The 26,356-nt window shown below is 35.8% G+C and overlaps 1 protein-coding gene across 1 annotated transcript in view; it reads left to right on the top strand.

Moving 5' to 3' along the window:
- Positions 1 to 26,356, top strand: part of ADGRG7 (adhesion G protein-coupled receptor G7) — an 80,074-nt gene that overhangs the window by 24,913 nt on the left and 28,805 nt on the right. The window contains exons 10-13 of the mRNA XM_056826080.1: positions 66 to 173; positions 6,631 to 6,815; positions 12,196 to 12,354; positions 14,610 to 14,719. Coding sequence (XP_056682058.1) covers positions 66 to 173; positions 6,631 to 6,815; positions 12,196 to 12,354; positions 14,610 to 14,719 — 562 coding nt within the window. The remainder of the gene's footprint in view (positions 1 to 65; positions 174 to 6,630; positions 6,816 to 12,195; positions 12,355 to 14,609; positions 14,720 to 26,356) is intronic.

Below are 26,356 nucleotides of genomic sequence, written 5' to 3' on the forward strand. Positions count from 1 at the left end.
ATTTTCTCTTCATTAATATTTTTTGATGGGGAGATGGAATGGTGCCAAATTTTCCTTTTCCATAGGTGTTAATGACATTCTGGATCCACAACAAACACATATAGGTATAAATGAAACGGAGCTGAAACCAGAGAGCCAAACAGAGCTACAGATCCTAATCAATACCACACAAGGTATATATCCGACTTTTCCATTTTATTTTAATTTTATAATGGACCTGAATTATGTTGAAAATGAAAAGCCTTCTCTTGAGGATGATACAACTCTTCTTTGTACACTGACTTCTTTATGCTTGAATATAACCAAGTTCTATAATATTTTTTAAATGAGTTTTCAATATCTTGGGGCACGGAGAAATTATTTTTGCTTACTTTTGAACAATTTCACAAATAAAGCAAAACAAGAAAAAAGAAACAAAGAAAGATTGAAAGAGACCCCATCCCAAGAATCTATTCTGCCTTCCTCTTCAAATGTAGATGGTACAGATAGAGACAGACAGAGAGATAGAAAAAAAGGAAAGAAGGAAGGAAGGGAAGAAAGGAGAGAGGAAGGAAAATAGGGAAGGCAGAAAAGAGGGAGGAAGACAGAGAGGAAAGAAGGGGAGTTTCAAGATCCAGCAGTCTAAGAAGTCAAGGGTTGCTTCTGACTAGGTTTGACAACTTAGGCAAATAAGGAGTGGGAGACAGCTGGGTGTTTCAAACCTGTACTCAGGTGTCACAGGGAGCTGTTCCACCAGGCATAGGGTTCGTCTTTATTTTATACCTCAGTGATTAAATACTTTTCTGGCACACAGTCTCATTTTTCAACATGCATGTTTCTATAGATCTATATCTATACCTATACCTATATCTATATCTATATCTATATCTATATCTATATCTATAGATCTTAACAACAGATACAAAGCCTAAGGCCCAGTTTTAGGTTGGGGAATTCTGAGCACAGATTTGCCAAAAGTTTTATTCCTAGAAAGAGGGTCCTAAGTGGGTATATAAGAATCCTTAGGTTTAATTTTGTAAGTGGGATCTCCTGGTGATATTCTGGGGGACAGAGTGGGACATTTGTATTAACCCTGCAAGTATGTTGCTCTCATCTATTTTTCCTGAGGCTAAGTAAGAGTAATTCCAATAATAAGGGGATGTTAGTGAGAGAAGTCACACAGAGGGTGAGTGGATGTCTCCATCCTTCCTAGGAGCCACTTTGTGACCTCCTGGTTTCCAAGAGTGACTGTTTCAAAACATTGTGGCTTGATGGCCCCTAGCAGGGGAAAAGAGAAAGAAGGAAAGAGAGGAAGAGAAGAAAGAAAGGAGGAAGGAAGGAATAAAGAGTGGAAGGAATGGAGAGAGGGAGAAAGGAAGAAGAGAGAAAGGGAGAAAGAAGGGAGGGAGAAGGGAAAGGGAGAAGTGAGGGAGGTTTGGAGGGAAGTAAAGAGGAAGGAAGGAAGGAGAGGAAAGGAGAGGAGGAAGAGGAGGAAAGAGGAAGGAAGAAATAAATGAAGAAAGGAAGGACAGCACTTCCTGTGTGCCAAGAATATGTTACATGTTAGGAAAACTGCTAAAAGCAAACAAATTGGTCTCTATGTCCCAAGAGCTAGTGGAAGATAACACATATAGGAGTTATGGAAAGCAGGAAGCAGGTGGGAAAAGAAGAAGGGTATTCAACACTTGTAGATAAATTATAAATCTGAAATTTAAAAAATCAAAATAAAAAGCCCACCAAACGTTTGTTAGCTAATAGTGACATGACCCCTCCTAGGTACGGTTACACCTCCCACTCAAAGTCAGCTCTGGGAAAAGTTAGGACTCCTTCCTGTTCCTGCCATGCTCTTCTGCTTAGCAAGTGCACTCTCTTCTCTGCTACTCTGTCACCCTGCTTAAGGTCCTTATGCCTTTCTTCTCAGTGTCCAAGATTATTGCTGACTTAGGCTATTTGGGCTTTCTGAAATGTTCAAGGTGACAATTAATTGACCTGATTTGTGCCTTTTATGTGCCTTTTAGCTATTTTTCTAAAGACTTTTCCCTCTGCTTTTGTTATGCAATTCAAAAAACATCTCCAATAGTGGGACTCTTATGACAGATGGGGAGCAAGTAGGTGGCACAACAGTGCCAGGCTTGGAGTTAAGAAAATTTATCTTTCTGAGTTCAAATATGGCCTCAGATAATTATTAGCTGTGTGACATGGAAAAGCCACTCAATTGCGTTTGCTCCATTTTTGCTTTTTTGCAAAAATGAGCTGAAGAAGGGAGTGGCAAACCACTCCAGGCTCTTTCTGAAGAAAATCCAAAATGGGGTCACAAAGAGTCAGGCAAGCTAAAGCAACTGAGCAACATTTCCACACCATTGTCCCAGGTTCTGACCCTAGGGACTATAAAAATAATATGTGAACGAATTGGTTATTGATTATAAGCTGATCTTATTGCTTGCTGTGCTTACAAAGTATCTTCCGTTTATATCAGTGAAGTGAAGCTCATAAGTGAACTTCTCTTCAGGGCCAGGCGCAAGGTACACTAAGGAGACTCTTGTTATATAAAAATAAACTATGTATTGAGAATACAAGGATAAAAAAGATTTCTAACTCTAAAGGATTCTAACTCCACCTGAATAAAACTCCCTAGTTCTGCAAGGAATAGCGTCTACTGTTTCCACAGGCTACACTGATCCTTCCTGATCTGACTAACCCAAATTTTTACTATTCTACAATAAACTAAACACTATTATCCTTATACAAAGTATACAACTCTTAACTTTGTCTCCAAGTTATAAAAATAACAAAGGCTGGCTGGCTGAGCCTGAGCAAGAACCAAGTTAGGAGTCCCATTCAGCATCCAATCCAATCCAAAGACCAGGTCTTTCTTTGGTCTTCTTAGATATAAAACACTTTTTGAATCAGCAATAGATAGTCACTAGTGTTTCCCAAGTTGGAAAAGGAAATCACTTAGTTCCTTCAGTTTTTCCCTTCTTTCCTTTTACCTTAGACAGTGAGGAGAGAGAGAAAAGAAGATGTCACCTGCTCCTACCACTGAGGGTAATTGCCAACTCCCTCAGAGTGACTGCCACACCCAGAGAGTGTAAATGCCACAGAAAAACCATTAGACTGTCAACATTTGAAAATGACAACTGTCTCAGCTCTGTTCAGACTCGGATTCTTTCTCAAGCTGGCTTCTCTACTTCTTATCTCTAAACTAATATAGCAACACTTAATTTCTAATATCATCCTTATAGGATCAAGCAAAACAAGTCTAGATGATTCCATAAAGTTCTGAGTCTAGAGTCAGGAAGATTCATCTTCATGAGTTCAAATCTTACCTCAGATGCTTCTTAGTTGTGTAACCCTGGGGCAAAGCACTTAACCTCTCTTTGACTCAGTTTCCTCATCTATAAAATGGTGATAACTTCCTATGGTGGTTTTGAGGATCAAATGAGATATTTGTAAAGTGCTTTTCAACTTACTCTAATTTCATGTGGCAGTTCTTCAAATATTTAGAGAGCTTTCTCATTCTTCCTTTTCTCCCTCCCAAGCTTCTTTCTTTTCTTTTTAAACTCTTACCTTATCTTAGAATTGATACTAAATATCAATTCTAAAGTAGAAGAATGGTAAAGGCTAGGAAATTTGGGTTAGGTATGCCCAGGGTCATATAGCTAGGAAGTGTCTAAGGTCAAATTTGAACCCAGAACTTCCCAACTCTGGGCCTGGCTCTCTATTCACTTAATTACCTAGCTGCCCCATGTGCTCCATACTCCCCTTCCCTATCTTTTATTATCCTTAGTTTCTTTCATTTTTATCTGGCATAATTTTCCAGCTTTCTATCATCCTGCTCATTTTCATATGATTATATTTCATGTTCTTTTGGAAATGGGATACCCAGAGTTTGAACACAACACTTTAGCTCTTGTGTGATTTGGGCAGAATACAGTGAGACCACAACCTTCTTGTTCTAGAGTTCTCATTGTTGTTAGATTATTGTTTGGTTTTTTGTTTTCTGAAAGAATTATAGGATTCTCAATCCTGAACCCACCTTTTTCATTTCAAATAAAAGAAAATGGAGGCACAGAGTTCAAGTTACTAGCCCAGGGTCATGGAGCCAGCAAGGGTCCTGGGCAAGCCTAACTCCGATCTCTGACTCCATATCCACACTCTATAGAACATGCTCCCTTTCACCGTGGCCACCAATTGAATTCAATACATTCCCTAGACATTTTTTTCAGACAAACGTCTATCAAACCACCCCTTGCTCATCTTCTACTTATAACATTGATTTTTTTCAAAGCCAAATGTGAGTTTAATTAAAATTTTTAATTGCATTTTGTTTTTTTACCAACAAAAATTTGCTTTTTCTCTTTCCCTCCAACATGTAGATTTGTCTTGCTTAACTATAAGTATTTGTCGAGGTTTTTGTTTTTACTCAGTTGTTTTTTTTCTCACTTGGTAGGGAGAGGAGGAAAAGAGTAGCTAGCAAATAGAATTAGCAACAAAAAAGAAGAAAAGAAAGGAGTTTCATTAAAGCATTAACTATTTTATAAAACTATATAATTACTCAGTATGTGTATATATGAAATATATGTGTATATATAGATATGGATATCTATATATACCCTTTCATCTATCTATCTATCTATCTATCTATCTATCTATCTATCTATCTATCTATCTGTCTGTCTGTCTGTCTGTCTGTCTGTCTATCTGTCTGTCTGTCTGTCTATTGAGGGGACACACACGTATGTGTGTGTGTATAATTTCCACATGTATACATAGGTGTCACTTCCACATTGTAGGAGTTAGGAGCATGATCTAACCTGGAAAATCTGCATAAAATATTTTGGCCCTCCTTTTGTATCAGAGAAGAAGTCTGATTTTTTTCTTTTTCTTTTATGGGGTGTTTACAGAATCTTATTGTAAAATCTGGGTTAAGTATTTGGTCATAGGCTATATAGTTTCTAATTTTTTTCTGTATTGTCTGTTGGCCTTTGTGTGTCCTCTGTGGCTTCCATAAAGCTTTACAAAAATTCCCTTTTATTTTCTGATGTTGATCCACAATATTTCAAAACCATGATGAGGAGAGTGGTGATGTTGAAGGAATACTTGTGCAATGTGTATGTGTGTGTATATATATATATATATATATACACATATATATATAGTATTATGTAATTTAATTCCATAAAATGGAAGCAGATAGAAGAAAATTCAGAATGAAAGAGATGAGTAATACAGCTTTTAAAATATTGTATTGAACATATATATTTATATAGAAAAACAAGCTAGACATAATAGAGATAAGTTCTGTGTATAATCCTCATTATTTACGCTTCAAATATAGAAATGCTAGTTTTATTTGGTGTTAGTAAAACTCTAAATAGCAAAAAGAAATCAAATAAAAAATATATAAAGAAGACCATTTATTCCTCTTTTAGGTATTTCTAATAGCTTAAATTGCTTCCTTGGATTAACTAAAATCTACCTCCCTATAAATCAATCAATCTTTATTAAGTGTCTATTATGTGTCAGGTACTATGTCAGGTGCTGGGGATACAAAAAGAGGCAAAAGATAGTCCCTGACCTTAAAGAAAAAATATACAGAACAAGTTATTTAGAGCATAAATAGAAAATAACTAATGAAGGAATTAAGAGGGAAGATCTCTTATAGAAGGTGGAATTTTAGCTGGGATTTATAAGGAGCATTATAGTACAGGGAAACTCTTTTACACCCTCTTGTGGAATAATGTGGAACCGTGGTCAATTATATCTGCAAATTTTAATCTCTATCAACTGAAGAGAGGAATTCATAATTATTCAAAACCAAATCTTCAAGGATATTATGGGAGTAAATGACAGAGCATATATCAAAAGACTAAGGTAGAAATGCATTATTATAAAAGTTCCAAAAAAAGTGCCTGAAAGATTCTACCCTATTTCACCTGAAAAAGATTAGTAGTTCATTGTGTGAATCATTTTTATCTGAGTGGTTTGACTAACAGCAGGATACATGATGCCCATTTGTAGGTGTTGAGAAAAGTGGCTAAACCTTGTATAGACAATTTGATATCCCTGACAATTCTACTTAACTAAAACACTTTGCATTAAGGCAGTGCCCCAATTACATGAACATTTGGAAAACTTTTCCTGCCCTTTCTTATTATCTTTGAGAACCGTATTCTCACATACGCAAGCACACACACACACACACACACATATTACTGTGCTCCACATTTTAAGGGTCCAAAGGTTTTTTGTTTTGTTTTTTAAAGTCAAATAAGAGTTGCCATAATTTTGGTGTCTTTCACATTGTTTTTGAAATTTTTATTTTATTTTGACCTTTGCTGTAAACAGTCAAAGATCTGGCCACACATGTGCAGCCAATTCTGAGGAGAAAAATATACTATTCTTATAACCAGCTCTTTTTCAGTATGTTGACATAGTCAATTTCCCTTTTTTATTAAAATAATCACTTTCAGTGTTTGTCATTTTTCAGTGCCTTCTGACACATTTTTTGAAGACAGTAATAAGGATGTCTATGCATGAGGGTTCTGAGTAGTCTACAAATAAGACTGTAACATCTTTAGTTGCTTTATCTTCCTTTGTATCCATTTTCACAGTGATCTTATGCATATTTTAATTTCTTCTTAACTACAGGCACCAACAAGAAATTTGGCTTTGTTCTGTATCAGAATAACAAATTTTTTCAGTCAAAAATATTCACCATGAAGTCAAATTTTAGTCAAAGGATTGTTGCAGGCAAAGTTTCTGATGATGATACTAACAGTTCAATGATGAAGGAAGTTCCAAATGTTTCTGTTGAAATGATTTTTAAATCAAAGGTGAGTTTCTAAGTCATACTAACAATTTGGACCACTTGAAATTCTCTAAGCCAAAGATGGTACAAATAATTAGAATTCAAAGGAACTTTCCTCTTCTTGGCTAAGTAATAGGAGACAAAGAGATAGATCCCCTAATGGGAAGGAAGGAAGGAAGGAAGGAAGGAAGGAAGGAAGGAAGGAAGGAAGGAAGGAAGGAAGGAAGGAAGGAAGGAAGGAAGGAAGGAAGGAAGGAAGGAAGGAAGGAAGGAAGGAGGGAAGTATAAAAATTAAAATTAGTTTCTCTACTAAAAGTATTATATTTTTAGAGGTATATTAAAGATTAAGAAATAAAGAGAATAAAGAAAATACAAAATAAGAAAGTACGTGCAACCTACATCTTGCCGGCTAGGTAGATTGCCAGCCTGGTAGAGAGCCGCGTGTCCCCAGAAGCGGAAGCCGAGAGAGCGAGCGTAGGTGGTACAGTCAGTTTAAATACCCCTTTTGCTCTCGCACTCAGGTGATGACTCAGGGTGAGATATTAGGCATTGTGGAACTACCAAGGACTTCTGGGAATTGAAGTCTGGGGTTCAAATCTCCATTTTTACATTTCTTCGTTTGATCCTTATTAGGAAAGATTTTCCCCAAAAGGATCATGAAAACATAATCAACTTAAAGATTACAATAATTTGAGGATAAAAGGAAAAAAGAACAAAACCAATAATTGCTAGACGCCTTGACAAAAAGCCAATGGGGGGGGGCAGTCCCCTTTGGCATGAAAGTATACATAGGTCTGGAGGCATCTTCATGGTGTCTTCTCCAAACATTTCAGTTTCTGGATTCAGAGAGATATCATGTTTCTTAACCTAAAATTCTTCTTAAAAAAAATTTAAACTTTGCAATTTAAAATAATAATATTTTTTACATTTTCCCGTGAGGAGGATGATTGAAAAACACAGGATCACTTAGGGATGCATGGCTGAGTCATGAGGTATGTGAATCAATTTGCAAGAGAAATTAAAAAGACATCGGAAAAATTCAAATAAAAAAAGATAATTTCTGGATGAAAATATAGATTATCAGTCTTATGTGTAAAAAGTCTAAGTAAAGGAAAAGTAAATCTATAACAGGTCCTTGAATTAGGACCCAATTAAAATGACCTAAGCAATGATGCATTTACCCAATAGCCAGGACTACAGAAAGTTTGCCACACTATGAAAGACAGAAAAGGGACTAGATTATAGGAGCCAAATTTGGGATACTTATCTGTAAGTATTTTTAGAGTGAGTGTGGATACAAGGAAGGCCTACGTCTTAACGTATGTTAAGCACTGCAACCTTGAGACTTCACACTAATATATCCTACGTGCTCTTTGTGGCACTAATCAGGTTTAGCTTTGTGCTTCATTGACCCTGTGAAATGGCTCATTTGTATATCTTGTCCTAGAATCAGACAGAATCATTAAGCAAAGTCCCCCAAATTTTTTAAAACAATTAGTGGCATCATTTTTACAGAAGGAGGGTGAAAAGAAGAGAGGGAGGAAGGGACAAAGGAAGGGAGGGAGGAAGGGAGAAAGGAAGGGAAGGAGGAAGGGTGAAGGGAAGGAGGCAGGGAGGAAGGAAGAGAGGGAGGGAGGAAGGAAGGGAGGAAAGAAGGAAGGAAAGAAGGAAGGGAGGAAGGAAGGGAAGAATGACAGAAAAAGAAGGAAGGGAGGGAGGAAGGTAGAGAGGGAGGAAGGAAAGGAAGGAAGGAAAGGAAGGCAGGAAAAAAGGGAGGGAAGGAGGGATAGAGTAAGGAAGATGGAAGGGAAATAGGAAGGGAGGGAGGGAGGGAGGAAGGAAGGAAGGAAGGAAGGAAGGAAGATTTACACCTCAGATATTGGCAAACATTGTCAAATCAAAGCTTGTTTTATTATATTATTGGTTGTCTAGATGAGAAAGCTATGGGAAAATGCTAACAATCCAGACTAGACTTATAAGTGTGTCATGAGTAGTTTTTGTTGTTAGAGAGCCCCTTATTGTTAAATGGAGTCAAGGAGAGTCAGGCATGATTAAAATGACTAAACAACAAAAAAGTTATTATAATCAAAGTTCTCTAATATTTCAGAAAAAATACAAAAGGCAATAAGCACTCATTAAATGCTTATTATGTGCCAGGCACTTTACTAAGTGCTGTGGGTGCAAATACAAGCAAAAAGAAGGATAATCCTTACATTTAAGGAACTTTACATTCTAACAGGTGAATTTTCTCATTCAGTCATATCTGACTCTTTATGATCCCATTTGGGGTTTTCTTGGCAAAGATACTGGAGTGGTCTGCCACTTCCTTTTCTAGCTCTTTTTAGAGATGATGAAATTGAGGCAAACAGGGTTAAATGACTTACCCAAGTTCACACTAATAGCAATCATCTGAGCCCAAATTTCATCTTACTCACATGAGTCTTCCTGATTCTAGATCCAGCACTCTATCCATGTAGATAGCCTCCTAGCTATCTAAAACATCACATTAAAAGTAGCTAAAAATCATTGGGGATTGAGAGGAGTGTTGCTCACATGAGGGGAGGCAATGAAGTCTATAGTCATAAACAGAGACAAAAGAAGAATAAAAACCAGCTGACTTGAGGCTCTGTATCCAATGGAAGCCTTGGAAATATCTCACCAATAGGAAAAGGGGGCCAGCATGACTGAGGGATATTTCAGGGTAAGAAGGCTATAGGCTTTGAGAGAAGTTCCTGGGTAAGAGGGCAACTGAAGCCTGGTAGCAGAGGCTGGAAAGTCAAAAGCAAAGCTAGGGGACAAAGAAATAGTTTAGAAATAGAAATAAAAACTCCAGAAATGGAAGCAAAATCATAGAGAAATGTTTTGTATTTTTGGTCTAGTTCTTTAATTTCATTGGTATAGGAAGCTACTAGTGAGAATGATGCATGTCAGAAAGTTATGGACTTAGCTGCCTAGGAGGACAGAAAGGTTCAGGATTTTACTACATTGACAAGAATTTAAACCCCAGTCCAGTCAAACTCCAAGGCTGCCCCCCCATCTACTACACATTTCTCCCTCTTAATACAGATGTGAGAAAAATAAAAACTGAGGGAAAGGACTCAATATTTAAGAAATGATGAGAAACTCCATAGAGATGTGATGTAAAATTCATTTAGATTTCTATCTCATGCCACAAATTTTAGCTGAATCATAGAAAAGAACTAAAAGAAATTAGAAGAAAATGAAATAACCTATTAAATCAGTTGTGGAGAACAGATAGATTCTCCAGAATAGATTCTATTTATTAAAAAAAATAGTGAGAATGTTTATTGATTGGGGTAACAAACTTATGTTAAAAGTAGATTACTTAAAAATATAATTTCACATTTTACAAATATTATTTAAACCTAACAACAACCTTGGGAGGTGGATGCTATTATTATCTCCATTTTACAGAAGTGGGAACTGAGGCAGGGTATATGACTTATCTATGTATCATACAGTTAGAAAATATGAAAGCCTGGTCTTTCTGACACCAGGGCCAGCACTCTATCAATAGACAGCTTTTAGCTGTCTTTAAAAATCCCTAGATAAGCACCTCAAACTCATTTAAACTATTTCCATCTATTGATTTTTTTCTGCTCCATACTTCCCAGATCCCTTATCAGATTAGTCAATAGCAAAATTGATTTGAGTTAAGCCTCTTCTCCTTTTCCTTTCAGTTAATGGTAGAACATGCTCAAGGTTCATTTTTTCATTATCATGGCTTTTGTGTAAATTCAATAATTCTCAGATTGTCTCTCCTAGATCTATTTTCTAGGTCACTTGTTTCAATAAGATATTTCATTTTTTCCTCTGTTTTTTCATTCCTTTCATTCTGCTTTATTGTTTCTTGATTTCTTATGAAATTATTAGTTTCTAGATGGTCAATTCTGATTTTTGAGGCCTAGTTTTCCTCTGTAAGTTTTTGATTCTCCTTTTTCAATTGGCCCATTTCTTCTTGCATCACTTTCATTTTCCTTCCCCACTTTTTCCTCTGCCTCTCTTAATTGGTTTTTAAAGTCTTTTTTGAGCTCTTCTAGACTCCATGCCATTTCATATTTTACTTTTGGACTTTTCTTGTGTTTCCTTTGCTTTCACTATCCCCTTCTGTGTCTGCACCTTGCTCTCTGTCTCCATAATAAATCTTTAGAATTGGGTGCTTTTTTGGTTGTTTGCTCATTTTTCCTATTTAATTATAGGTAGGCTCTGTTTTCTGGGAAGTTGTGGTATCCTCTTAAACTTCAGTCCTTCCTTGATGCTATTTTCAGCATATTTTCTGGGTTGTTACTAGTTTACTATGTAGTCTGAGAGCTCTGATAGTCTCCTCTCCCTACTGATTCAATTGACTCTTGAGATGTTGCCAGCTTAAAGACTTTCTTTAAGCTTGAGTTATAAGCTTTTTATCTCACTCTGTACTTGACCAGGTCAGGTGCTGATCAAATTCTATCCCCAGGCTTAGGCTTATTTTTTTTTTAATCTCAAGGTGTTCTTGATTCACTCAGGCACACTCTTGATTGCCCTGTCCTGGAGCTCTACCCTTAGTTTTAGGCAAACAGATCCTGGGGAAGCTCCCCCTGAGAACTGTGTCCTCACCTCAAGCCCAGGCTGAGATTCCAGGCTTTGCTTTGGGCCCATGTATATTGGCCCTCTTCAGCCCATATTGCCTTGGACTGGGACTCTAGACTTTTCCACAGATTTGAAATTTCAAGGGGTGTGAGTTGGTTTGGACCACTACTTTCCCAGGCAGGATCTCAGGGTCTGCCTGCCAGAAAGGGCTTAAGCTCAGAACCTGTGAGAGCAGATGTGTGGGGGTGGGAGGTTTGGTTTGCTCTTGACTTGCTCCTCACTTGATGCTATGTCTTCTACTAGCTTCACTCCCCTTTTACCTCAACCCCCCAGATGGTCTCTGCCTACCATTTGGGTTTCTCCTTTTTGAGGGTTGTTTCACTCTGCCTCTTTGTTGATTCCTTCACTCCTGTATTCCTTTTGTGATGTTTTACCCTTGGTTGGGGCAGATTTTTATGGTGAAATGGCACTGCTCTCTAGTTACTCCTCCATATTGGCTCTCAAGGTTCATTAAAAAAAATAAAATTAGTTTAAGCAATATTTTTTAAAAGATTGAGACATAGATTTTTGGATATAACTTATATGAGAATGGGTTTCTCTTGGATAAGCATATTTATTATGATTTATTACATATTTACAACAAATTATATCTTTATGCTATATATTATATTGTTCTATATAAAAAATAAAAATAAATGGTAACTCAAAAATATCTTCTTATGTATAATCCATTTCAGCAGATTTACTTTCTTCCTAAAACAAATTTCCTAATATCTAAAGGTTACCTTTTGCCATTGTATTCCCCATTTCATTTGCAGTATAATGAATCTCAATTCCAGCTCCAATCCTATGCCTGTGTCTTTTGGAATTTTACAAAGGATGACTGGGACACCTCTGGATGTAAAAAGAAACCCCAAAACAACTCTCAATTTCTTGGATGCCAGTGCAACCATACCACTAATTTTGCTGTATTAATGGTAAGGACTTTACTCCTTCTTAAAAATCATTGTTAATTTCATTCATTGAATCTGGAGGAAAAATTCATAAGAGGAAATAGTAGCAGAAAAGGATGAACAAATAAATGCATCCAGACCTTAAAAAAAAAAGGAAATTGGCCAGAAGCTCTTGAAGATTTTAAATCAGAGCTTATGAAAAAGATGGAAGAATATTGGCAAGAAAAGTGGGAAATAGTTCAAAAAGAAAATAACAGTTAAAAGACAGGAACTCCCAATTGGAGAAAGAAGCCCAGAAATCAAATGAAATTATAAATAAATTAGAGACCAAAATTAAACAACTGAAGTCCATGAAAAGCAGGATATACCAAACTGAAAAGGAAAAATCCAAAGATTATAGCAGAAAATAAAAAGATTGTAGTGGAAAACCAGTCTTTAAAGACCAGAATTGGGTAATTAGAAGCCAATTATCTCACAAAACAGCAAGAATTAATAAAGCAAAATCAAAAGATTGACACAATAGAAGGAAACATGAAATATCTCACTGAGAAGATGACTGACCAAGAAAACAGGTCTACAAGAGACAATTTGAGAATCATTGGTCTACCTGAAAACCCAGAAATAAACAGAAACCTTGACATTATACTACAAGAAATTATCCAAGAAAACTGCCCTGATGTTCTTGAACAAGAGGGCAAAATAGACATTCAAAGAGTTTATAGAACACCCTCTACACTAAATCCTCAAAAACCAATTGCCAAATTTAAGAGTTTCCAACCTAAGGAAAAAAATTTACAAGAATCCAAAAAGAGACAATTCAGATATCAAGGAGCACCAATCAGGATCACACAAGGTCTGGTAGCCTCCATCACATCCTTGAAAGCTGTTTTGCATAGCATTAAGTAGGGGGAACTCTGCTTCTTATAAAATACTAAATTTCAGCCATCCCTAAAACCATGACTCTGAAGAGCTAATCTTCTCTAATCCAGAATATCATAGGGTCTTTGCCTCAGAAATAGAGAGCTGGAAGAGATCTCAGAGACCATCTAGTCCAGACCCTTCCTTTTACATATGATGAAACTAAGGCCTAGTGCAGTCAACTGGCTTGCCTAAAACTGACTATTTTATGGATCAAAAAATGGAATAGCTTCAGAGGTAATTGTTGAATGGCAACCCTAAGTTTGGCAAACAGAGAATTAGATGCTACAATAAAACATCAAGAATGTTTAAATCATCCTTTGGACTATTTTGTTCCATGCCTTTCTATTTCCAAATTGGATGAACAAGAAAATTGTTTTCAATTCTCCACTTCGAAATTATATGAATTGTGCCATAAGGAACAATGAGCAGGTTAATTAAAAAAAAAAAAAACATGAAAAGATCTATATGCAGAGTGAAATGAGTAGGGAATATTACATACAATGATGGAATTAATATTTGAATATTTGAAGAATAACTTGTGAATGTCCACCTCAAAGAATAAACTGAAAAATAGAAACATGAAAGACATAATAGGTATAGACCTATCTTTTTGTTATATGATACTTTCCATGGTGAGTGGAAGGCATAGAGGGGCTGAGATACCTGGAAATAAATTCTATTAAATAAATAATTTAAAAAATATGGAAATTGCATTAAAGAAGAGGCATCTCATTTTTACATGCCTATATATCACAAAATGAAATGGAAATTTTGCAGGTTAATTTGACCTACATAATAAATAACAACTATCATCTAAATAGGGTGCCCCCAAAGAGTTAAAAATTGCAGAAAGGTTTTCAGGACACTCTGTAGAGCACTCTCAAGATTTGCAATTCACTTTATATACATTATCTCATTTAGGCCTCTCAAAAAACCTGTGAGTCAGATACTACAATTATCTTTATTTACAGAAACAGGCTCAGAAATGATACAAGACTTGCCCCCAATCACACAACTATCAGATGCAGGATGTGATCCAAGTAGTCTGTCCATTACTATGTCAAGCTTCCTTGTAGTTCACCTGGGGCAAACTCAGACTAAAGGTATTTGGACAGAGAAAGATAGTCAGTTTGGCTATCTACTGGGATCAGAATAACTGGGAAATTATGACTTGTAGAAAAGTCTGTCTTTGACAGGTGAATTTGAAAAATGATTTAGGGACAATAAAAGGGGAGAGGAAAATGAAAATGCTAACCATTTATCCATCTGAAGGAGTGTTAAAAGCTGTTGAAATGAACTGATTTCTCATACACATAACTCGGGAAAGTTTTTAATGTGATCTTCCAATTGTTTTTCAGAGTTTTCGTAACAATTACAATTATCCTGAACTAGACATCCTATCTGACATTGGTTGTGGATTGTCCATCGCTGGTTTGGCCTTTTCAATTATATTTTATGTTGTGACCAGGTAAGAGGGAAAGGGGATTTCTCATGAGAAAATCTTCTATGTTCTGATTTCTCCTGAACATATGCTAATTCTATATGAATCAAGGTGGGGGGGGGGGGAAACTCTGAATATATTTTGTAAATAGTATGTTAAGTCAATGAAAGCTATGTCCACAATGTCTCAGCTCAGGAAGGTTTTTCAAGCTACAAAGGTTTCGAATAGAGACTAGAAATAAAAGTGGGCAGCTAGATGGCACAGTGGATAGAATACTGGGCCTGGAGTCAGGAAGACTCATCTTCCTAATTTCAAATCTAGCCTCAGGCACTTCCTAGTTGTGTGACCCTGGACAAGGCACTTAACCCTATTTGTCTTAATTTCCTCATCTGTAAAAGGAAATGCTGGAAAAGGAAATGGCAAACTATTTCAGTATCTTTGCCAAGAAATCCCAAATGGGGTCACAGAGAGTCAGACTCAACTGAAACATCTAAATAACAATAACAAAAGAAATATAACTAAATAGGTATGTCAACTAAAGACCAAGCTAAATATGATTTGGGGTAGTGGTTTTTAAAAGATTATTTTATTATGAATACAAATATCATGGAAATAGATTTTGAGTAATATGACATGTATAAACCAGTGAAATTGTTTGTCAGCTCCAGGAGTGGGGAGGGAAGAGGGAGAGAGAGAGAGCATGAATTATGTAACCATGAAAAAATATTCTTAAAAAAAATTTAATTTAATTAAAAAAAAGATCAACCTAAGTTTGGAGGGTCTGATCCCCAGAGGAATAGTCAAAGTACAAGGGCCAATACAGTCATAGACACTGGAAGTTTTGAATCTGAAGCATAGCCAAACCAGTTTTCTCAATTATGATATAAAAACCTATTAATTTACTCAATAAAATCCATTAATTATATTTTTATACAATCTTTATTCTATGTAAGAAAATTCACTTCTCCTGTGTTTCTTGGTGCAAGAAAAAAATGGAAACTATTTTATAAATTTTTATCTCATTGGCTCCATTTGCTGATGTCCTTTTGGGAAATGTAATCAGAAGAATAGACTATGGCTTTAATTCTCTTGTAAAATACCTTTCATAGGAGATAAGCTCTGAGTTTAAATACTGCCTTTAATACATAATCTACGTCAGCTTCTCTTTTCTCATCTGTAAAATGGGGTTAATATTAGTATCTCATAAGATTGTTGTGAGGATCAAAAGGTATAAGCATTTTGTAACCCTTAAAAAGCTCAATGAAAAGTAGCTATTATTATTATCATTACTATTGCTCTCATTAGATAATAGAAATGAAAAGTACTTGGAAAGAGATAGATAAATCACTATAGGGTGATACATATGAGGATATACTTCCAATGTGGTGGGGAATCTCTGTTCCCATGCCACAGACTCATTCTTATTTTTTTCCTTTTCTAAATTTAAATGATTATTGTGAATGAAGGCATGCTTAGAGAATTTGTAAATGGCATAAAGAAAGGAAAAATGGCTAAAAAAACTCAACAAGTTAGGAAATGGAATATACTTAGGATAAATTTTATTAATTGTTAATAATAAATTAATAATTCTTATTTATTTTATTTTTGTTTAAAAAATCAACTAAGTGAAGATTTGGGAGACATGGTAGATAGATTTAGATAGATAACTTGAGGCTCAATCTGACCTAACATGTCTATCACTAGTTGTGTCTGACTCTTCATGATCCCTTTGGGGGTTTTCTTGGCAAAGATACTAGAGTGGTTTTGCTATTTCTTCTCCAGCTCATTTTACAGATGATTAAACTGAGATAAACAGAGTTAAGTAACTTGTCTGAGGTCATAAGCTAGCAAATTACTGAGAATTTATTTGAATCCAGATTTTTCTGGTTGTACCACTTCACTGTCAGCCTTGGATTACATGAACAGAACTAGTGTCTAGATTAATTAATATACCCACATCTGGAATATTATGTTCAATTTGGAGCAGCGCCTATTAAGAGGTAGGAGGACATTAACAGGTTGGGATATACTTGTGGGAAGGTGACTAGGATGATGAGACTTGAAATTATTTCATATGAAGAACAATTGAAGGACTTGCTATTTTTGAGGTCTTTTCCATTGCTGAGATTTCCTGAACTTCAATGTTTAGTTTAGGACTAAATCTTTGAAGAGAGCTAATATCTTCCCCCTAATATTCGATGAGCTACCATATGGAAGAAGTGATAGATTTATTTTTTGCCTATCCAGAGGATGGAATAGGAAGGTTATAGGAAGACAAATTTTTGTATTGGCATAAGAAAGCAATGGCAACTGGAATTATCCAAAAATGGAATTATTTATTTTATGAAAAAGCTGTCACTGGAGGTATTCAGGTAGGAGTCAGATGATCATTTGTTAAGTATGTTGTGGACCAATTGCTGCATAGTTTGAGGTCTGGAAGGGCTCTTTTGACATTGTCTCCACCTCTTTTCTTAATTTCCTTTGATATTCTAGATTTTTGTTTTCCAAATTAATTATAATATTATTTTATCAAGTTCTGTAAAATAATCTTTTATAAAATTATTTTCATCAAAATAGAAAATAAAAATAAAAGTGATAAAACTAAAAGTTAATTCTTTGAAAAGACTAATAAACTTGATAAACCTTTAGTTAATCTAATTGAAAAGAAAAATAGTCTTTAGTCTGTAAAATAGTCTTTTGATTGGTATAGAATTAAAAGTGTAAATTAACTTTGGTAGTATAATCATTTTTATCATATTGGCACAGTCTAGCGATGAGCATCATTTTTGTGCTTTTAGGTAGATTAGTCCTCAGGCATTTTTTATGCATTTTGTTATGTTTTTGGAATGAGACTTCCCTATTACTGCTTCTTATATTTTGTTATTATCTAGAAATTGATTTTTGAAGGCTTATTTTGTATCTGGAAACTTCGCTGAAGCAACTAGTTTTCTCAATTAGTATCTTGCTGATTTCCTAGGATTTCCCAAGTATTCCATTATATCATCAGCAAATAGAGATAGTTTTATCTGTCCAATGACTGTTTTCATATCTCTAATTTTTCTCATCTTATTGCTAGCATTTCTAGAACTATATCATATAATAAAAGATACCTTTGTCTATTCCCAAATTTATTTTTTTTAAATATTATTTTATTTGGTCGTTTTCATACATTATTCACTGGAAACAAAGATCGTTTTCTTTTCCTCCCCTCCCCTTTCCCCCTCCCCCCCCCCCCCCCCCCCCCCCGCCTTTCCCTCTCCCATAGCCGACGCATGATTCCACTGGTTATCACATGTGTTCTTGACTGGAACCCATTTCCCTGTTGTTGGAGTTTGCATTATAGTGTTCATTTAGAGTCTCTCCTCAGTCTTATCTCCTCCAACCCTGTAGTCAAGCAGTTGCTTTTCAGAGGTGTTTTTACTCCCACAGTTTATCCTCTGCGTGTGGGTAATATTTTTTTTTAGATCCCTGCAGATTGTTCAGGGAAATTGCATTGATACTAATGGAGAAGTCCATCACCTTCGATTGTACCACAATGTATCAGTCTCTGTGTATAATGTTTTCCTGGTTCTGCTCCTTTCGCTCTGCATCACTTCCTGGAGGTTGTTCCAGTCTCCATGGAATTCCTCCACTTTATTATTCCTTTTAGCACAATAGTATTCCATCACCAACATATACCACAATTTGTTCAGCCATTCCCCAATTGAAGGGCATCCCCTCATTTTCCAATTTTTGGCTACCACAAAGAGCGCAGCTATGAATATTTTTGTACAAGTCTTTTTGTCCATTATCTCTTTGGGGTACAAGCCCAGCAGTGCTATGGCTGGATCAAAGGACAGACAGTCTTTTATCGCCCTTTGGGCATAGTTCCAAATTGCCCTCCAGAATGGTTGGATCAATTCACAACTCCACCAGCAATGAATTAATGTCCCCACTTTGCCACATCCCCTCCAGCATTCATTACTTTGCATAGCTGTCATGTTAGCCAATCTGCTAGGTGTGAGGTGATACCTCAGAGTTGTTTTGATTTGCATCTCTCTGATTATAAGAGATGTAGAGCACTTTTTCATGTGCTTATTAATAGTTTTGATTTCTTTGGCTGAGAATTGCCTGTTCATGTCCCTTGCCCATTTGTCAATTGGAGAATGGCTTGATTTTTTGTACAATTGATTTAGTTCTTTATAAATTTTAGTAATTAAACCTTTGTCAGAGGTTTTTATGAAGATTGTTTCCCAATTTGTTGCTACCCTTCTGATTTTGGTTACATTGGTTTTGTTTGTACAAAAACTTTTTAATTTGATCTAATCCAGATTATTTATTTTGCATTTTGTAACTCTTTCTAATTCTTGCTTGGTTTTGAAGTATTTCCCTTCCCAAAGGTCTGACATGTATACTATTCTGTGTTCGCCTAATTTTCTTATAGTTTCCTTCTTTATGTTCAAGTCATTCACCCATTTTGAATTTATCTTGGTGTAGGGTGTGAGGTGTTGATCTAAGCCTAATCTTTCCCATACTGTCCTCCAATTTTCCCAGCAGTTTTTATGAAATAGTGGATTTTTGTCCCAAAAGCTGGGATCTTTGGGTTTGTCATATACTGTCTTGCTGAGGTTGCTTGCCCCCAGTCTATTCCACTGATCCTCCTTTCTGTCTCTTAGCCAGTACCAAATTGTTTTGATAACCGCTGCTTTGTAATATAGTCTGAGATCTGGCACTGCAAGGCCCCCTTCCTTTGTATTTTTTTTCATTATTTCCCTGGATATCCTTGATCTTTTGTTCTTCCAAATGAACTTTGTTATGGTTTTTTCTAAATCAGTAAAAAAAATTTTTGGAAGTTCCATTGGTATGGCACTAAATAGATAGATGAGTTTGGGTAGGATGGTCATTTTTATTATATTGGCTCGTCCTACCCATGAGCAGTTAATGTTCTTCTAACTGTTCAAGTCTAGTTTTAGTTGTGTGGAAAGTGTTTTGTAGTTGTGTTCATATAGATCCTGTGTTTGTCTCGGGAGATAGATTCCTAAGTATTTTATTTTGTCTTGGGTAATTTTGAATGGGATTTCTCTTTCTAGTTCTTGCTGCTGAGCTGTGTTGGAATTATATAGAAATGCTGATGACTTATGTGGGTTTATTTTGTATCCTGCAACTTTGCTAAAGTTGTTGATTATTTCAATTAGCTTTTTGGTTGAGTCTCTAGGATTCTTTAAGTAGACCATCATGTCATCTGCAAAGAGTGATAATTTGGTCTCCTCCTTGCCTATTTTGATGCCTTCAATTTCTTTTTCTTCTCTAATTGCTACTGCTAGTGTTTCTAATACAATGTCAAATAATAGAGGTGATAATGGGCATCCTTGTTTCACTCCTGATCTTAATGGGAATGGATTTAGTTTATCCCCATTGCAGATGATATTAGCTGATGGTTTTAGATATATACTGTTTATTATTTTTAGGAATGACCCTTCTATTCCTATGCTTTCTAGTGTTTTTAGTAGGAATGGGTGTTGTATTTTATCGAAGGCTTTTTCTGCATCTATTGAGATAATCATGTGGTTCTTGTTGGTTTGCTTGTTGATGTGGTCAATTATGTGGATAGTTTTCCTAACGTTGAACCAGCCCTGCATCCCTGGTATAAATCCTACTTGATCATGGTGGATGACCCTTCTAATCACTTGCTGGAGTCTTTTTGCTAGTATCCTATTTAAGATTTTTGCATCTATATTCATTAGGGAGATTGGTCTATAATTTTCTTTCTCTGTTTTTGGCCTGCCTGGTTTTGGAATCAGTACCATGCTTGTGTCATAAAAGGAGTTTGGTAGGACTCCCTCTTTGCTTATTATGTCAAATAGTTTGTATAGTATTGGGATTAACTGTTCTCTGAATGTTTGATAGAATTCGCTGGTGAATCCATCAGGCCCTGGGGATTTTTTCTTAGGAATTTCTGTGATGGCCTGTTGGATTTCTTTTTCTGATATGGGATTATTTAAGAAAACTATTTCTTCTTCTGTTAGTCTAGGCAATTTATATTTTTGTAAATATTCATCCATATCACCTAGGTTGGTATATTTATTGCCATATAGTTGGGCAAAGTAGTTTTTAATGATTGCCTTAATTTCCTCTTCATTGGAGGTGAGATCCCCCTTTTCATCCTTGATGCTATTAATTTGCCTTTCTTCTTTCCTTTTTTTAATTAAATTAACCAGTACTTTGTCTATTTTGTCTGTTTTTTCAAAGTACCAGCTTCTAGTCTTGTTTATTAGCTCAATAGTTCTGTCACTTTCTATTTTATTAATTTCTCCCTTAATTTTTAGGATCTCTAGTTTGGTTTTCTTCTGGGGGTTTTTAATTTGTTCATTCTCAAGTTTTTTGATTTGCATTTCCAATTCCTTGGTCTCTGTCCTCCCTAATTTGTTAATATATGCACTCAGGGATATGAATTTTCCTCTAAGTACTGCCTTGGCTGCATCCCATAAGGTTTGAAATGATGTTTCGCTGTTGTCATTTTCTTCAACAAAATTGTTAATTGTTTCTATGATTTCTTCTCTAACTATCTGATTTTGGAGTATCATGTTATTTAATTTCCAATTAATTTTTGATCTGGGTCTCCATGTACCCTTGCCGATCAATATTTTAATTGCCTTGTGATCTGAAAAGGCTGCAGTTAATATTTCTGCTTTTCTGCATTTGAGTGCCATGTTTCTATGACCTAGTGTATGATCTATTTTTGTGAATGTGCCATGTGGTGCTGAAAAGAAGGTGTATTCTTTTTTGTCCCTATTTATTTTTCTCCATATGTCTATTAATTCTAATTTTTCTAAGATTTCATTCACCTCTTTTACCTCTTTCTTATTTATTTTTTGATTTGATTTATCTAAATTTGATAGTGGTTGGTTCAAGTCTCCCACTAATATGGTTTTACTGTCTATTTCCTCCTTCAATTCTCCTAGTTTCTCTATTAAAAATTTGGATGCTATACCATTTGGTGCATACATGTTGATTAGTGATATTTCCTCATTGTCTATACTTCCTTTTAGCAGAATATATTTACCTTCCCTGTCCCTTTTGATCAGGTCTATTTGTACTTTGGCTTTGTCAGATATCATGATTGCAACTCCTGCCTTCTTTCTATCGGTTGAGGCCCAAAAGGTCTTACTCCAACCTTTAATTCTAACCTTGTGTCAACCCGTCTCATATGTGTTTCTTGAAGACAACATATGGTAGGGTTTTGGGTTCTAATCCAATCTGCTATTTGTCTGCGTTTTATGGGTGAGTTCATCCCATTCACGTTCAAAGTTATGATTGTTATTTGTGGATTCGCTGGCATTTTGATATCTTCCCCTAGTTCTGACCTTTCTTCTTTAGCTTTCTTCTTTTGAACCAGTGAGAAAGTGTCAGTCCCCCTAGTCCCCTCCCTTGAGATGCTTCCCTTTCTAGCCCCTCCTTTTTTATGCTCCCTTCCCCTCCCCCCTCTCCTTCCCTCCCTTTTTGTACTCCCTCCCCCCTCCCCCTCCTTGATTTTCCTTTCTTTCTTGCCCTAATGGATAAGATAGAATTCAGGATCCCACTGGATCTAGATGTTCTTCCCTCTCAGATTTGATTTCACTGAGAGTAAGGTTTAAGTAATTCCACTTCACGCTCTCTTCTTCTCCTTCTCATATGAGAGTTCTTCCCCTCCCCTTCCCATGTGTATCTTTATATGGGAAAGATTATTCTATTGATTCCCCCCCTATTTCTTGAAGTTAATCTTAGTATTATCGCGGTTCCCCCCTCCCTTTTCCTTTCTTTGCCCCCACTTTCCCCAAATCTTCTTAATGCCCCAATCTTTCCCTATGCATGTTTCTTCTAACTACTCTTATGATGATACAATTTATGAGAGTTACACAAAACATTTTCCCCACATATTAATATATATATAATTTGATGTAAATGTAGTCCTTATATAAGAGAGTTTGACTTAAAGAAAAAGATAAGATTTATCTCCTTTTCCCTTTCTTTCATATTTACCTTTTCATGTTTCTCTTGCTTTCTGTGCTTGGATATCGAACTTTCCACAGAGCTCTGGTCTTTTCTTAGCAAATGCTTGGAAATCTTCTATTTTGTTGAATGCCCATACTTTCCCCTGGAAGTATATAGTCAGTTTTGCTGGGTAGTTGATTCTTGGTTGGAGACCCAGCTCTCTTGCCTTTCTAAATATCGTGTTCCATGCTTTGCGGTCTCTTAGTGTGTTAGCCGCTAAGTCGTGTGTGATCCTTATGGGAGCCCCCTTATATCTGAAGCTCTTCTTCTTGGCTTCCTGTAGGATTTTCTCCTTTACTTGGAAGCTCTTGAATTTGGCAATTACATTCCTAGGCGTTGTTTTTGGGGATTTAGTATAGAAGGTGTTCTATGAATCCTTTCTATTTCTATTTTGCCCCCCTTGCTCCAGAACGTGAGGGCAATTTTCTTTTATAATCTCCTGTAGAATAATATCCAATTTGTTGTTTACCTCTGGTTTTTCTGGGAGACCGATAATACGGAGATTTTCTCGTCTTCCTCTGTTCTCCAGGTCTGTGACCTTCTCAGTGAGATATTTTATGTTTTCTTCCAATTCATTAATTATTTGGGTTTGCTTTATTGATTCTTGCTGTTTTATCATCTCACTTTCTTCGAGGTGCTTAATTCTGGTCATTAGGGACTGGTTTTGCTTTTCAGCCTTGTCTGCCCTTCTATTGGATGCTTCGAGTTCTTTTTCCAATTGAGCAGTCTTATCTGTCAGACAGCTGATCTCTTTCTCCCATTTTTCTTTCCAGGTTTCCATCTTTTGGATAAGTTCCAGTTTGAGATCTTCCAGAGCTTGTTGATAGTTTCCATTTTGGGAGGCGTGTTCTGAATTTTTTTGGATTTCCTCCTCATTCTCCTCTTTTCCTTGGGTACTTCCACCATAAAAGTTTTCAATAGTCACTTTTTTCCCTTTCTTCCTGGAGGCTTGATTTTGGGCCATGTGAGCCATCCCTTTGGTGGTTTTATTCCCCTTTCCTTTTTGGTCTGGGGTCTGGGTTATATGAGCGGTTTTTCTGTGAATTTAGGTTGCTTCAGACTAGTTCTTCCAAGCCTCCGAGCCCAGGTATTCAGCTCCGCCCAGATAATCAGCGCCTGGTCTGTGTTGTTCAGCGCAGCCCGCCCCAAGTACAGTTCCGCTGGATTCTCCAGTGAAAGCGCCCTGAGACGTTTTTTCCTGGCAGTCCCCAGATCCCAAGGACCCTGGAGTGCCCCCCCAGACAGAGACGCTCCCCACTCACTCGCTGTCCCAGTGAGCGCTCAGGTAGCTCACTCTGGTTTAGTGGGGGAGGTGAGGTGGGGGAAGGGTGGCTCAGTTCACTTTTCTGTGCAAGCTTTTCCTTCTTATTTTAGTGTGGAAATGTTCAAGCCCCACGTACCTTTGCCTCTGTGGGGTACTGGGGAGTCCTTCTGTTCCTCCAAAGGTGATTTTATGCTCCTTTGATGTAGTCTATTTCGTTTGGTGCCGGGGAGAGGAAGCGTGTGGCATCTAGATTGCAGCCATGATTACCCGGAAGTCCCCATGTGTATATTCCCAAATTTATTGAGAAAGTTTTTAGTTTATTCCACAGCATATGAGGCTTGCTTTTGGTTTTAGAGAGATGTTTTTTATGATATTAAAAAATGGTCTCTCACTAAAATTAATAAATAACAAAAAATGCCTATATTTTGTACAGTTTTTAGCATGAGTATTATATTTTGTCAAAGGCTTTTTATGCATCTATTTAATCATCTCGGTTTTGATGTTTTGATTTTTAACATGATTAATTATGTTGATTGTTTTCTTAATGTTGAACCATCCTTGTATCCTCTGACATAAATTCAACTTGATCATAATGAATGACTTCTTGGATAAATCACTGTACTCTATTTGTCAGGGTTTTTTAATTGATAGCCATTAGTAATTTCTGCCTATAGTTTTCCATCTGCATTTTATCCTTCCCTTTTTTAGGTATTAGGATTACACCTATCTCATAAAAGAATTCTGGTGGGTTACTTTCTTCTTGTTTTTAAGAATAATTTGTAACGCATAAATATTAATTTTAATGATAATCAAACATTAAAAGTTTGATAAAATTCTCCTGTGAATCTATTAGGCCCAGTAACCTTTTCTTTAGAAGTTTCTTTGCAGCTAGTTTTGTTTCCTTTTCTGATACTAGGTTATTTAAGATCTCTATCTCATCTTCTGATAGTTTGGATATTTTTCATTTTTAAAATTATTCCTCTGTTTCTTTTTGTATTCTCAGTTTTGTTTTTTATTATTTAATTGTGCATAAAATGTTCTAGTTATTCTTTATTTTTCTGGTTTTGTTGTGATTTCACCTTGCTCATTTGCTAGCTTATTGATTTGTTTTTTAGTCTTCCTTTTCAATTAGACTAACTAAAGGTTTTTCAACTTTATTAGTCTTTTCAAACAATTAACTTTGAGTTTTATCACTTTTATTTTTATTTTCTATTTTGAAGAAAATAATTTTGATAACGTTGATGTTTTCATTTATAATATAGCAAATATATCTATATAAAATATAAAATCACTTAAAAAGAAAATCTTTGGAAGAAGATGACACTCAATAATATTTAAGGATATAAAGGGATTATGAGACCAAGAAGTTTGAGAACCTACTGGTCTAAAATTTTTAGTCTAACCATTTACATAGGAAAAAACAAGTGAATGAGGAATATCTATTACACTATGATCTGCAGTTGGATGGATGAACCACCTTGAAAAAGACACTGACTTTGTTCAATTAGTTCAGCCCAGTATTAAACTGAAGGGAGAAAGCTGGATAGATTATATTAAGGAAGTCATGAAGTCCTTTTAATGACCATCAGATTTTTCCTGAAACAAAGCTCTTTGTAAAATTACTTTTTCAGTTAGTAAGCACTTATTTTCTCTCTCTTTCATCTTCCTCCCACCTATTATGGAAGGGGAGGGGACAGGAAGAAAAACAAAATTCTTCTAATAAATACACAAAGTTAAGTGAAACAAATTTGCTCATGTCTAAAAATCCATGTCATATTCTACTTTTATAGTTCTTAATATTTTTTGTTAAGAAGTGGATACCATCTTTCATCTTCAGTACTTTGGAATCATGGGTAGTCAATCGATTAAAGTTCTTAAATCTTCCACAATTGCTTATATCAGCAATGTTGTGTCTGGTTCTGCTTATCTCCTTCAGCATCATTTCATTAAAATCTTCCCAATTTCTTTAGAAACATCCTTTTCAAAATTTATTTTGGTACAAATAACAATTCATTATAGTAACTTACCATACTTTGTTCAACAAGATTCCCAGTTGACATACATTGTCTTAATTTCCAGATATTTGCAACAAGAAGAGCTGATGTGCATAATTTATATATGTATATACATAGATACATAAAAATAATACACACACATACACATATATGTGCATATTCCTTTTCTTCTTTCTTTGATTTCTTTGGAGCATAGGCCTAGTAGTGGCATCACTATACACAGTTAAGTATCTTTTGCAGTATAATCCCAATATGTCTTCCAGAAAGGTTAGACCAATTCACAAGTCTACCAACAGTGGATGAATATATCTGTTTTCTTATAGCCTCTCCAACATTTGCCATTTTTCTTTTTAAAAAAATCAACTTAGTCCATCT

Source organism: Monodelphis domestica, chromosome 4 (assembly GCF_027887165.1).
Source record: "Monodelphis domestica isolate mMonDom1 chromosome 4, mMonDom1.pri, whole genome shotgun sequence".
In the NCBI taxonomy this organism is placed as follows: Eukaryota; Metazoa; Chordata; class Mammalia; order Didelphimorphia; family Didelphidae; genus Monodelphis; species Monodelphis domestica.